This window comes from Engraulis encrasicolus, chromosome 7 (assembly GCF_034702125.1).
Source record: "Engraulis encrasicolus isolate BLACKSEA-1 chromosome 7, IST_EnEncr_1.0, whole genome shotgun sequence".
Lineage (NCBI taxonomy): Eukaryota > Metazoa > Chordata > Actinopteri > Clupeiformes > Engraulidae > Engraulis > Engraulis encrasicolus.
In genome coordinates this window covers 37,351,246-37,364,017 of record NC_085863.1, presented here as the reverse complement: position 1 = coordinate 37,364,017, position 12,772 = coordinate 37,351,246, and the positions used below count along the sequence as shown (strand labels likewise).

Genomic DNA, 12,772 nt, shown 5'->3' with positions numbered 1-12,772 from the left:
TTCTAAGACTTTAATAGTGTTTATATAGGGTTCATCTGTTGATCTAAAACTCCTATAAATGGACACTGTGTATGTCTTGTGTGTATATTAGAAGTTAAAGTGTATGTGTGAGAAATTGAACTGCTGCCTTGAACGCCCGTGTATGTCTCCTAGCCAAAGATGTGCCATGACATATCAGCAGTTAAAATATTTTTTAACCGTTATTTTATGTCAACAGTTTAAGTAGTAGTATTTCATGGTGAAAGATACGCCCCTGAGTCAGTGTTCACTTCCAGCTGCAAACCAGTGATGTATGTATGCAGTCTGGTGCATAGTGCTCACATCACTTCACTTCTCCACACACATGTGAAGAGCAGTTGGATGAGTGCTAGGGAGTGGCCGGGTGCTGCCAGCTCACAGCAGCAGTGGGTGGCTGGCATCACGTGGCATGTTAGAGTGGCATCAGGTTTCCTTTTTTAGGGAGCTCCCCCGTGGCCTGGCAGATCAAATTAGCACTTGTGAAAGGAGATACAAGAGCCACCCTGAATGGCATTCATTCATAATTCATCAACTCGACTCATAAAACATGTATTTATTAGGCACGCTCTGTAACCATCAGCATGAACCATTAATTGTCTCTTAAATGATGTGCCTTCTATAGCGATTTCTTTTTTTTATACCTGTGCATCCCCTTCTCACTCTCTGTGTCTTTTTCTTTGTCTGTGTTTTGTTTGTCGTGTAGGAGCAAGGTGTGAAGGTGTGTGTGCTGCTCTATAAAGAAGTGGAGCTGGCCCTGGGAATCAACAGTGGCTACAGCAAGAGAACTCTGATGGGCCTGCACCCAAACATCAAGGTCTGTCTGACTGCACAATGTGTCCCGTATAACAATAGGAGTAATGGCCTTGGATGTGGTCTTCTACTGAACACGGGTTTCGCCCAAGGCCATGTCCCGGTCCTCCTCAGAAAATACAATCGATATTTTTCATAAGGTTTGTGCAAGGATTTTTTAAAGGCCAGTCCGTAGTGACTCCTTCACCCATACCAAGTCTCTGTTTGTCATGCTAATAAAACTCACCCATGGTTATGTGGAGAGCAAGACCTGTCCTCATACACAATGCCTGTTCCTCTGCCAAGCCACAACCTTAAAGACACAAGATGGAAAGGAAAGATGGAGAAATGGATGGATAGAGAGTTTGTAATACTGTAGAAAAGGGCTCACTTGCCACAAATGCATGCCTAACTGTATAGGTAACTTAGGAACCACAAAATCAATCATTTGTTAGGTGCATATTCACAAATGTATTGTTTGTTGCCATAACGCCTTTATTATTATCATAACAAGGACCCAATATGCCCTTGATTTTCCTTACTACATGTCACTCACACTGGCAGTAATTAAGCATGTATTAGTGGCTATTGACATGTGAACCCTATTCTTAAGTGTTACTGACAGCTCATCAACTTCCAGTTAGCATTTGCATTGCAGCCTTTACACCAGACACAGCAGTGCTGCTGCCACTACCACTGTGATCAGGAGGTGGCAGTGCTGCTCCGCATTGGACAGCAACAGGCAGAGCTGCAGGTTTAAATACAGAGGCACCACACAGGTTCCTATAGGTCAGCATCACTGCAGCTCTCCAGGGAAAATATGGAGAAGCACAGTGGTGACTGCTGGAAGTGTACAATTTTTATTTTTATGTACCAAAAAATAGTTAAGTGGAAAACTGAAGCATTTTCAGCTATCATGTTGGCAGTACCATCTTGGATGTTAGTGGAGCACAAAATGTTACATTACATCAATATGGGTAGGATTTCAACCATTGCTTTGAATTTGTCCCCAAACTTTATTTATTATGACATTGGTCGTGAATCTAATGTGAGAGCCTTTTTGTAATGGCAGTTGTCTGCAGCATTATGTGACATGCACCATGCCCATGTGTGACAGGCTCTGTTTGCTTGTCTCTGTTGCCCAGGTGATGAGGCATCCGAACCACGTGGCGTCGGTGGTGTTCCTGTGGGCTCATCACGAGAAGATGGTGGCCATCGACCAATCGGTGGCCTTCATGGGCGGGATCGACCTCTGCTTTGGCAGATGGGACGACAGCTCCTATAGGCTGTCTGACCTTCACTCTCCACCCGCAGCCAAACTCATACCAAACGGGGATCCAGAGGTGAGTCGGGAGAAGCATGGAGTGGCACCAGTGTTGCCAGATGTACAATAATAAGTTATCGTATTTGTACCCCAAGTTTGTCCTCTGTACGATCAATGGTTTGAAAAAAAACATGCGTTTTCATTCAGTTGCCTTACAATGTCCATTTGGTTTGTGTATGGTAATAAAAAAACAATAAAAAAAACAAGCAAAAGAAACAAAAAACAAAGCAAAACAAAAAACAGTAATTTTGAGGTTTTGGTATGATAGTTCAACATTTCCCATCTGGGAACACTGAGTCCCACAGTCGCTACAGAAATGCTTGACTTTGTTATTTACACGTTATGCTTACGGATAGAGAGGGTCATAATGAATCATGCTATTACAGGAAAATAACATTTACTCACATGCTAATGGGTAGGTGCACATACACAGTTGGGAGGGATAATGGCAGTGTTCATGTGATTGATACCTGCATAAGTGCTGGGTCTGTAGCAGGAATTGAAATGGCATGCTTTTATTTCATGTACAGTGTTACAGTGTCCTAAAACATCATGGCAGCCACGTCGAAATAACATGTATTACTGTATTATTAAGTTTACCATTCTCCTATTATCTACATAATTATCTATGTCTATATCTCTATCTATTATAAAGTGAATGAACCGTATGTTATTTAGATATGCATGGTTATTTAAATGGCATGGATGTTTTATAATTTCATTTGCTGGCATGCTGTTGTGTTGTCTTGCTTCTAGGGCTCTATTCCAATATCCTAACTCCTGTCCTCAACCTTGTAGGGGTCTATTCCAATATCCTAACTCCTGTCCTCAACCTTCTAGGGCTCTATTCCAATATCCTAACTCCTGTCCTCAACCTTGTAGGGGTCTATTCCAATATCCTAACTCCTGTCCTCAACCTGTGCTTGTGGCCTTGTGCTTCGTTCCATGGAGAAAGTCATAACATTTCCCTGCTGTCACCCTAGCCACATCACCTTTTGGGGGACTTTTCCCCATTCAACATCCCAATTGCAAATGAGAAAATGACCTTTGAATTGCACTTTTGTGAGATATTGAATTAAACCTCTGTCGTCAATGACGTCTTGCAACGGCAAGGCCACAAGCACAAGGCAGGACGGGGGTTAGGATAATGGAACAACCCATGGTCTTAACTACCCTCCTGTTTCCTTTCAGCTGGCTGGTGACGAGGTGGACGCTACCACCCCTCTCACGGAGGAAGAGGCGGAGCCAGAGCCAGAGCCAGAGCCCATACAGGAGGGCCAAGTCAGCCTGAAGGGCAACACGCGCTACTGGCTGGGCAAAGACTACAGCAACTTCTACAAGAAGGACTGGACGCAACTGGACTGCCCTTTTGATGGTAGTTATTGGTGGACATGTATACAGACACACAGGGAGGCACACACAGACATAGACAGACAGGCACACAGACAGGCACAAGCACACACATAAAGTTAGTGTATTTACGTCTGTGTGTAAGTTTTATTTATGATGGGACAATATTCTGTGCATTCATCAACATTACCACAACAATCAATTCTGTTGCGAATGCAACAAAATTAGTCTTTGACTAGTTTTCATCTTTAATGTGTCTGCTTACTGTCAGTCAGGTACAGCATGTTACAGGGCCGGTTTTTAGCATAGGCCGGCTAGGCGGTCGCCTAGAGCGCCATGTGAAGAAGGGGCGCCGAAATGGCGCTCTCCTATGCGTAATTTTGCGATATGAAGTTTTTTTATGAAGTCGCAATCAACAAAGAGTGGCGAAAGCGCTCCTCACGGCAAAGCGCCCCTCAGCCAATATTAATATCTCTTCCAACTGTCTGTGTGCCAGAGCTGTAGAGAAAGAGTTGTCCTGAAGCCGTTGACGGCCGCGGACGAGCATGGCTGCTCTACATCCGGGGTTTCGCCGTCACTTCATTTTGCTCAAAGGGTCCTGTGCAGCAACGGGGACGCCATTGAGTGTCGTTGGCTTGTCGACCACTTCCCAGGTAAGTTGATAAAATAGGGAGATTAATCAAAGTTGTCTGTCTTTGTCAGCGTAAGCTATCACAAGTACAGTCTCTGAGGATGTAATTTTGCCAGTTTGGGTAATATAAAATCACAATGGTAATGTGAAAAAACGTTAATCGTGTGGTAATAGCTAGCGTTTTCAACACGGCGCTTCTGGTTCAACTTTGGATTTGCCGTGTTCGCAAAACATCGATGCTACCTTTCAATCTATATTTTAAACGATGACATGTCACATATTTTATAAGATACCGTCCTGTTGTCTTCTGTCAATATCCATACAGTCGTTGTGTTTGATTTCAGAGCTATTTGCTTATCGGTCATTTATAAATAGCTAATGTTTCTAAGCTAGCTGGAAGCTAATGTCAACAAGTTAGTTGATGCACGGAGATCTTTATGCTATCTAACTAGATCCAATAATGGACTACGAGGCATTCAAATGCTGATGTTCATGGCTTCAGGTATTACTTAAGTAGAATTTGGGATTTTTGTGCCATTGAGTGTCTACTGTGTCGTGTGTCGAGTCGACACAGGCTATCACAAGTACAGTCTCCGAGGATGTCATTTGTTGTTTTTGGGTAGTATACAATGGTGATGTTACCTGCTCATTTCTTGTTAAGCTGACATTAAGCTTACATTACTCGTGTATCTTTACGATAGCTAGATTCACAATGAACTGCGAGGCATTGAAATGGTGATGTTCATGTTGTCATTTTTCTGTTCGGATCTAGGTTCTAGCAGATTGTTGGTGGAGACCGCTACAGCAGGCTGGTGCAGACTGGTGGTGTTGGTGGGGACCGCTACAGCCATCGGAAGGGATTTGGCAGGAGGTGGAGCCTTCTTTGCTTGACTTTTACTGCCAAGGTAGCTTTTTCCCTTCCCATGGTTCTTCCCTTTCATTATTGATGCATTTACCTGCAATCCTGAGCCTCAACCTGGTGTATTTGGTGATCACTCTCCTCTTGACATCATGGCAGGATGGAAGGTTTGATTTCACAGTCATGGCCTCTTCCACTAGTTCACTGACTGAGCACTCCATTAGGGCTTCTGATGTCCTGGCCCGGAACAGCTGCTCAACGTGCTGCAGTAAAGAGAATACATCCGCAGATGGCTGGTGAAGTGCGCCCTCTCTGTACTCCTTCATCTGCAGCAGTGTGGCGTTGTCCGGTACAGCGTCGTCACTGTTCCTTAAGGCAGGCTTACAGGCCGAACACAAAGAGCCGCCTAGTACACCCTTGATGACGTATCCGGCCAGATGGTATAGCACACAGGACTCCGCTTTTGTGAGTGCATTTGGTGGATGGGTGGCTGGTGGTGGTGGTGTGTCTACCAAGTGCTAGAATCATAGCTGTCATCTGTTGTAATTATTCACTTGGTCATAATGATACCACAGATTCATTGAAAATCACTTCTTTCAATCAGCAGTGACTGGCTGTGAAATATTTAACCGTCCAGATCCAGTTCAACATTTGACTAATATCACTGTTTTTGTCTTTTGTATTCCCATTGAGTTGTGTTACAGGTGGAAATGATTCTGCTCCTACTGCATGAGACTGCTGCTGTTGATGGGGAAGTGCTTTTGCCAGAAATGGCTTAGTTGCAGGTGGTGGCTTTCTTGAGTTGCACTGATAAGGTAACCTAACTAACCTTTTGAGGACCCTTACAGTAAGTAATATTATATCTGTGTCTAACATTTTGTATTTCCGGTGATTGAGGTCTTTAGCTGCAAAATGTATAGGACTTTGGTCAGACTAGTAGGGCCGGATATATGTGCACAGCAACATAGTTGTCTTTTTTTTGTTTCTATACGCCATCCCAATGGAATTCAAATGAAACTACGGTAACAAGAGAATAAAAGTGCCTTTCAAAACATTCAAGGATCAGAGAGAAGTAATAATAAAACGAAGACACATTAACACATTTTTAACAAAAATAAAACGGTAGTTAAAAAGTCCTAAGGAATAGGCTAACTGAAACAAATGAGTTTTTAGTCTGCATTTGAACTTGGGTAATAAGTCAGGGGGCAGTGCATTCCAGAGCTGAGGAGCAGAGCAACTGAAAAGCTCTATTCCCCATGGTACTGAGATGGGCAGAGGGACAGAGAGGAGGATGGTCGAGGACAAACCGAGGTAGCGAGAGGGAATGGCAAGGCAAGATTGTTGCAAGATTGTGAATGGCCTGGAAGGTGTGCAGGACAGGAGTATTTTAAGAAGCACAGGGTATTGAGCACTCAGAGACATAGCCAAGGTAAGAATGGAAGACGCCGAACAACCATTCAACAAGTTAATTGAGTCAAGACTGGGTCATGAAATACCAGAGGACAGTTTTCAAAGGTATGGACTAGTGAAAGTGACTGTTGACAGACAGGGTGTCAAGACAATGGTATTTGTGTCGTATTCGTGGGTAAGCGGTTAGGGTGTCAGACTTGTAGCCCAAAGGATGCTGGTTCGACTCCGACCCGCCAGGTTGGTGCGGGGAGTAATTAACCAGTGCTCTCCCCCATCCTCCTCCCTGACTGAGGTACCCTGATCATGGTACCGTCCCGCCACACTGCGCCATTGGGGACTGCCCCCTTGCATGGATGAGGCAGAAATGCAATTTTCTAGTGTGCAGTGTTCACTTGAATTTTGTGGAGTACTGTGTCACAGTGAATTTAAATGTATTACTTTAATAAATGTTAATGACAAGTAGGAATGGGCAGCATAGTTGCAATGCCTAGTCTTGCCACCCTTGTAAGATCAGATAACTAACTTTTAGTGTCTGTTTTCACAGAAATTTGTCTAGCGTGACACTTCTCCACAATCCACATGTAAACAGGCATTTAAAAACAATATGGCCATTGGTCTTGTCCTCTAGGTCCTCTAGGCCCAAGCTGTTAGGGCAGCACAGTACAATAAATTAAGTTGCCAAAAAAAAAACTTAAAATATTCCTCTGTGGTATTAAAAAAAATATGCTTTCCATGTAGATGTGTGCATTCTACTGTTCTCCACTTCTGTGAAGCAATACTATAGGATGAGGGTGAAAATGGTGTTTATATTTTTTTTTTTTCAGCAGCAAGACATTCTAAAATTTCTTCCAGAAGGGAGGAACGCTAATTATTGGTTTAGCAAAGGGTCCAGAGCAATCTTGTCCGCCATTCTTGCTGTGTGATCCATTTAACTTTCCAATAAATGTCCCTCCAGGGTGTGGCCTACCATTTTGGCACTGTACCTTTAAACAAAGTCTTGGGTAGGCTGTGGCATTCCAACAAATATAAATTGGTTCTAATTGGCCCAAAATGTGCTTAGGAAATATCCCTATGCCATTATATCTCCTGCATGAAACGTTGATGTAAGACAGAGTCCATCTTTTCATGTTGTTATCGACAAAATTCTGTCAATTCCACCTGAGAGTGTAGATGTAGATATCAAGACTCATCAGACTAGGCAACATTTTTCCGATCTTTTAGTGTCGTTTATGGTGAGCCAGTCGAAATTGTTGCCTCATTTTCCTGTTCTTGGCTGACAGGAGTGGCACCAAATGTGTTTTTCTGCTGCTGTAACCCATTTGCCTCAAGATGTGCTGTGTAATCAGGGATTCTCTTATGCATACCTTTGTTGTACTGAGTGGTTATTTGACTTAATGTTGCCTTTGTATCAGCTCCAACCAGTCTGGCTATTCTCCTCTGCCATCAACAAGACATTTTTGCCCACAGAATCGCTGCTCACTGTATTCCCCCCCCACCTTACCATTGTTTGTTAACCCCAGAGATGGTTATGTGTGAATATCCCAGCAGATCAGTCTTTTCTGAAATATTCAAATCAATCCCTTTCAGCACCAACAGCCATGCCATGTATATAAATAAATCTCTCTCTTTTTTCTTCTCCTGTCTGCTCCTCTCTGGTCATAGGTTGATGCTTTCAATGCATTGGAAGTTGCAGCATGTTCCAGTGAATTCCAATTCTTCATGCATTATTGATTTCACACACACACACACACACACACACACACACACACACACACACACACACACACACACACACACACACACACACACACGTCTTGTCATGTACACAGACATGCCGTTTTATTCATAGTTATTTTGTTTGGGCTGTTTATGTTTCTATTTGGAGTATTTTTTTTATTTCAAATAAAAGATTGAACCATTCAAGCACAGGTTGTACAGCTGTGGGTTATTTACTTCATGTTCATTGCATCATGTTCATGTTCATTTGCATCCTGCATTGAGTGGTTTGACAGGTCTGATGACCAGCATCATAAAGGCTGAAATTAACAAATGCTATATTACTGTAGGCCTACAACTGGGACATGCTGGGTTTATGTATTTATCTTTTTATGTATTGGAAGTATTTTACCCATTAAAATATCCTACTGCAAATCTGCTGAATCCAAAACAAATAGACATTATCAAGGGCTACGGACAATTAGCATCTCAATGGTAAGTAATGGAGCTTCCTAGCTAAGATGACGTTTCCCTCCCAAAGTGTAACTGCAATGATATTACCGTATTACGGTACTGACACTTCAATGTTTTTATATGACAATGAAGGCCATAAAATGGCCTACAAAAAACAAAACGAACTCGTTCTTTTGGGGGCGGCATAATCTGATATAATTACCGTTAAAGGACGCTCTCGCTCAATGAAATGTATTGACAGCTCCCGGTGTATAGGACCCTTCTGCGGTGGGCGTAGACTACGCAAACCACGTGACCACTCGTCGGCAAAGATCAAAGGATGCTCCAACTCTTTTCTCTACAGCTCTGTCTCTGGCAAGTCTGTGAACCAATAAACAGACAGTTCTGAGAAAGGGGGCGGGACGAGTGACAGCGTGCGGTCTATTTTGAATTTGGAGACTCACTCGAGAGACAGAGGGGGCAAGCGCAAACAGTAGTGCTGCTCTGCTGGATGGAGATTATTATGTTCTCATTAAACCACTCATTGCATGATGCAGGAGTTTCAGAGGGTGTTTTGGAACTATGTGATTTAATCAGCAACCGTTTGTGATTATGGAAAGCCTAATAGTTATGAGGTTACTATTTGGAATTAGAGAGAAAAAGAGCTTTGTTTTTGATCAGAGAAATCGCTAGTTAGCATGCTAACATTAGCCAAGTATGCCAAGCAATGAAATCCAGTAAAGTAGCTGTTAGTAGCCTACTCACTACTCACTAACACCCACCTGATATCATAATACTTGCTTAGGTTGACAAGCAATGTAAAGTAAGACTGGTGCAATGTTTAAAACAATTTTAGCTGCCATATCTCCTTCCATCCACATGAATTACCTGCTTGTTGTAAGCTTAAAAAAACATTAATTTCCAGACCAGAATGACATAGCCTACATTAATCATGTAACAGAACCATGCACAGCAGACAAGTGAGGCTATTTACTATATTTTGTATATTAAGAAATTCAATAGCGTGACAGCTCTTCTCCCTTTCTCTCACCCTGTCCCTCCAAACACATAGATAGCCCCCTTCTCATTCTCCTACTCACAAATGCACCACTATTTCCAGTCCAGAAATGAAATTGGTTTGGAAGACAGCACAAATGTGTAGCTTATTAAAATTGTTATGCTGCCATGCTTTGTGATGCTGTAGATAGTGTAGATCAATGCAGACCTCCTTGGTAGGCTTATTGTCTACACATGCATTTTACATGCAAATGTACTGTATCACTCTCCTGGCATTTCAATTTCACGTTACAATTCAAACACATTGATAACCTCCCTCTCATCTGGGGTTGGGGGCCCCACCACCATCACATCCAACACACCACACAGTGAAGCTACTTTCATGCGACTCAATCTGATGTGTTGGTCGCCTGTCAAAAAGAACCACAAATCCATTTGATGAAAAACGGTTATTGTTCTTGATGCTATTTAGTTAAGCTTACTAAGGATATTAGTCTTGTGTTCTGTGAGGTATAAGAAAGATTTTTTTTTTTCTTTCAAAGGTAAGGGGGGGGGGGGGGGGTGGGGGGGGGGGGGGGGGGGGGGGGGGGGGGGGGGGGGGGGGGGGGGGGGGGGGCGCCAGAAATCAAACTCGCCTAGGGCACCAAATAAGCCAGAACCGGCCCTGGCATGTTATATCATTTGATCGAATTTTCTCATTTCCGAAGTAAGGAGACAGTACAGCAATCCTAGTTGCTTGCTTGCACTTTATTCCCTGTCAAGTATCGGTACAAGCAACTAGGGGTGCTGTCCTGTCTCCTTCCTTTTGAATGTTTCTTACAGAATGAAGTTGCTCTTTTTTTGGAGAGTTGAACACGTTATAAAGCTCATTTTCTCATTTCCCACCAGATAATATTGACCGTAACAAGGTTCCCCGCGTGCCCTGGCGTGACTTGGCCGCAGCCCACCATGGCAAGGCTGCCAGGGACCTGGCTCGCCACTTCATCCAGCGCTGGAACTTTACCAAGGTATAGAGAAGAGACTGTGATGGGCAACCTGCATTTAGAGGTTAAAATCCATTGCCGCATATTCCAAAATAGCTGGTTTTACTTGTCCAAATAGGGCAACTGGACCGGTAAAATAAGGTATTTTGTAATATGTGGCACTGGATTCTAGTATGCTCCTGTAGTTAACTATCTGGTATATCAAAGGAAGAGATTCCAATATAATTCCAAAAATGAGATTCGTAATAACAGTTTGCACGTAAAAAGCGAATTTAACTTTAAACTGGTGAAGACGTGGCAAATTAACTGTTCCAAATCTCCATTTATCTTAGAAGAATTAGGGATGTCATTGCAGCATTTTGGATGATGATGATGATGATGACGATGATGAATAATGATGCCTAAAACACTTTTTTACCACTTGACTGTGATGAATTGATTTGTAAGTTTCTTTGACTCATCTGCATTCTGTTTCAGATCTTCACAAAGCACAAGGATGAGTTCTACCCGTACCTGCTGCCCAAGTGCAACAGCACTGCAGACGATCTCCCTTTTACAGTGCCCGGCTCAGGCAAAGCCTCAGTACAGGTGTGCAGACATGAGCGCTCTCTCTCTCTCTCGCTCTCTCGCTCTCTCTCTCTCTCTCTCTCTCACTTTTACTTTGTTTACAAACCCCAACTCCGATGAAGTTGGGACGTTTGGTAAACAGTGAATAAAATCAAAATGCTATCATTTTCAAAACATTCAATCTATTCATTAGATGGAGAATAGTGAAAAGACAACATATTAAGTGTTAAAACCGAGAAAAAATATTGTTTTGGGGGACATATGTACTCATTTCTAATTTGATAAATCCAACACGTCTCAAAAGAGTTGGGACGGGGACAATAAATGGCAGCAAATGTCGAGGAAGACTAAAAACAAAACAAAAGACAACACTTAACAGTTAAATACATTAACCGATGAGATGATTTTATATAAAAAAACAGTGTTAATTACTATCTTGGACATGATTTCACCAGCTTAAATGGTGGGTGTATCCCTTGTCATGTTTTGCAATGTTTTCCTTTCTGTAGTGCTTACAGTGTGACAGGTCTTGACCAAAAACCCACCATTTTATCACCTGCTGGTCCTTATGATGGAGCCAAACTGTTAAAACATAGTAGAGAATGCAATTTGACCTTACTATGTGGCAGTAATCGAAGATCTCCCTTCAAAATATAATGCATGAGTGGCTTTTCATGCTGTTTAAAACCCATTTATACCATTCAGCACTGTATTTAACTCTACAGATGAGTGAGAACATCTTAACCAATGCACTACTGCATCCGCATGCCATCATGGAGGCTGACTTTTGAAGCTAGCACTAACACAAGTTGGATGGTCAATTTTCACTGTAGCACAGGATGTGCAATGCTCTATTATTGTCAAAAAGAATGGACTTCTACAACTTCTGCTGACTTCTGTAAGCAAAGGACAGTTTCCCATGTCTTCTGGGTCTATTTCAAGTGAGCTCAGGTGCTTAGAAGAATGTTAAACCCCTGTATCATTTTCATGCATTAAGCATTCTTAATATGGTCAATTTTCAATAGCTCTAGCACTCCAGGAATTAGAGTGAGACTACAGCCAATATATATTTCATGATGTCATGAACCTATACAATGATTTTATTAACAAAAATATGTCTTATATACACTCAACCGTGGTAAATCAAAGGGAATTCAAAAATGTATGTAATAACTATGGTAATTATTCCCTTTGCATCTTTAATTCTGAGTGACTCAGCCTCTCTGTGATGATCTTATACCTGGACACCTATATTGTCCGTCAGTACAATTCATTTTGAAATGTTCTTCTTTGTTGTTTTATCTTATTTGGATGTTTACTAAATTTCACTGATCCCCGTCCCAACTCTTTTGAGACATGTTGGATTTATCAAATTAGAAATGAGTACATATGTCCCCCAAAACAATATTTTTTCTCGGTTTTAACACTTAATATGTTGTCTTTTCACTATTCTCCATCTAATGAATAGATTGAATGTTTTGAAAATGATAGCATTTTGATTTTATTCACTGTTTACCAAACGTCCCAACTTCATCGGAGTTGGGGTTTGTAGTTTCATTCTTTCTTTCTTTCCTCTCGCTTTTCTCTGTCTCTCTTTCTCAGATCACATGATCACAGATTTTAAATATAGCTTCAAGAGGCTTTCATGAAAACTG

General features: G+C 42.0%; 1 protein-coding gene and 1 long non-coding RNA gene across 6 annotated transcripts in view; both read left to right on the top strand.

The window, feature by feature from the left end:
• The window catches only part of pld2 (phospholipase D2), a 56,043-nt gene that overhangs the window by 31,548 nt on the left and 11,723 nt on the right, over positions 1-12,772 (top strand). For all 5 annotated transcript variants that reach the window (XM_063203427.1, XM_063203426.1, XM_063203428.1 and 2 more), the window contains exons 12-16: positions 722-832; positions 1,953-2,150; positions 3,323-3,506; positions 10,456-10,574; positions 11,028-11,138. In XM_063203427.1, the coding sequence (XP_063059497.1) occupies positions 722-832; positions 1,953-2,150; positions 3,323-3,506; positions 10,456-10,574; positions 11,028-11,138 (723 nt within the window). The remainder of the gene's footprint in view (positions 1-721; positions 833-1,952; positions 2,151-3,322; positions 3,507-10,455; positions 10,575-11,027; positions 11,139-12,772) is intronic.
• Positions 4,314-7,186, top strand: LOC134452811 (uncharacterized). The gene is made up of 2 exons (XR_010035522.1): positions 4,314-5,436; positions 5,676-7,186. It is a non-coding gene; the product is annotated as an uncharacterized LOC134452811 (long non-coding RNA).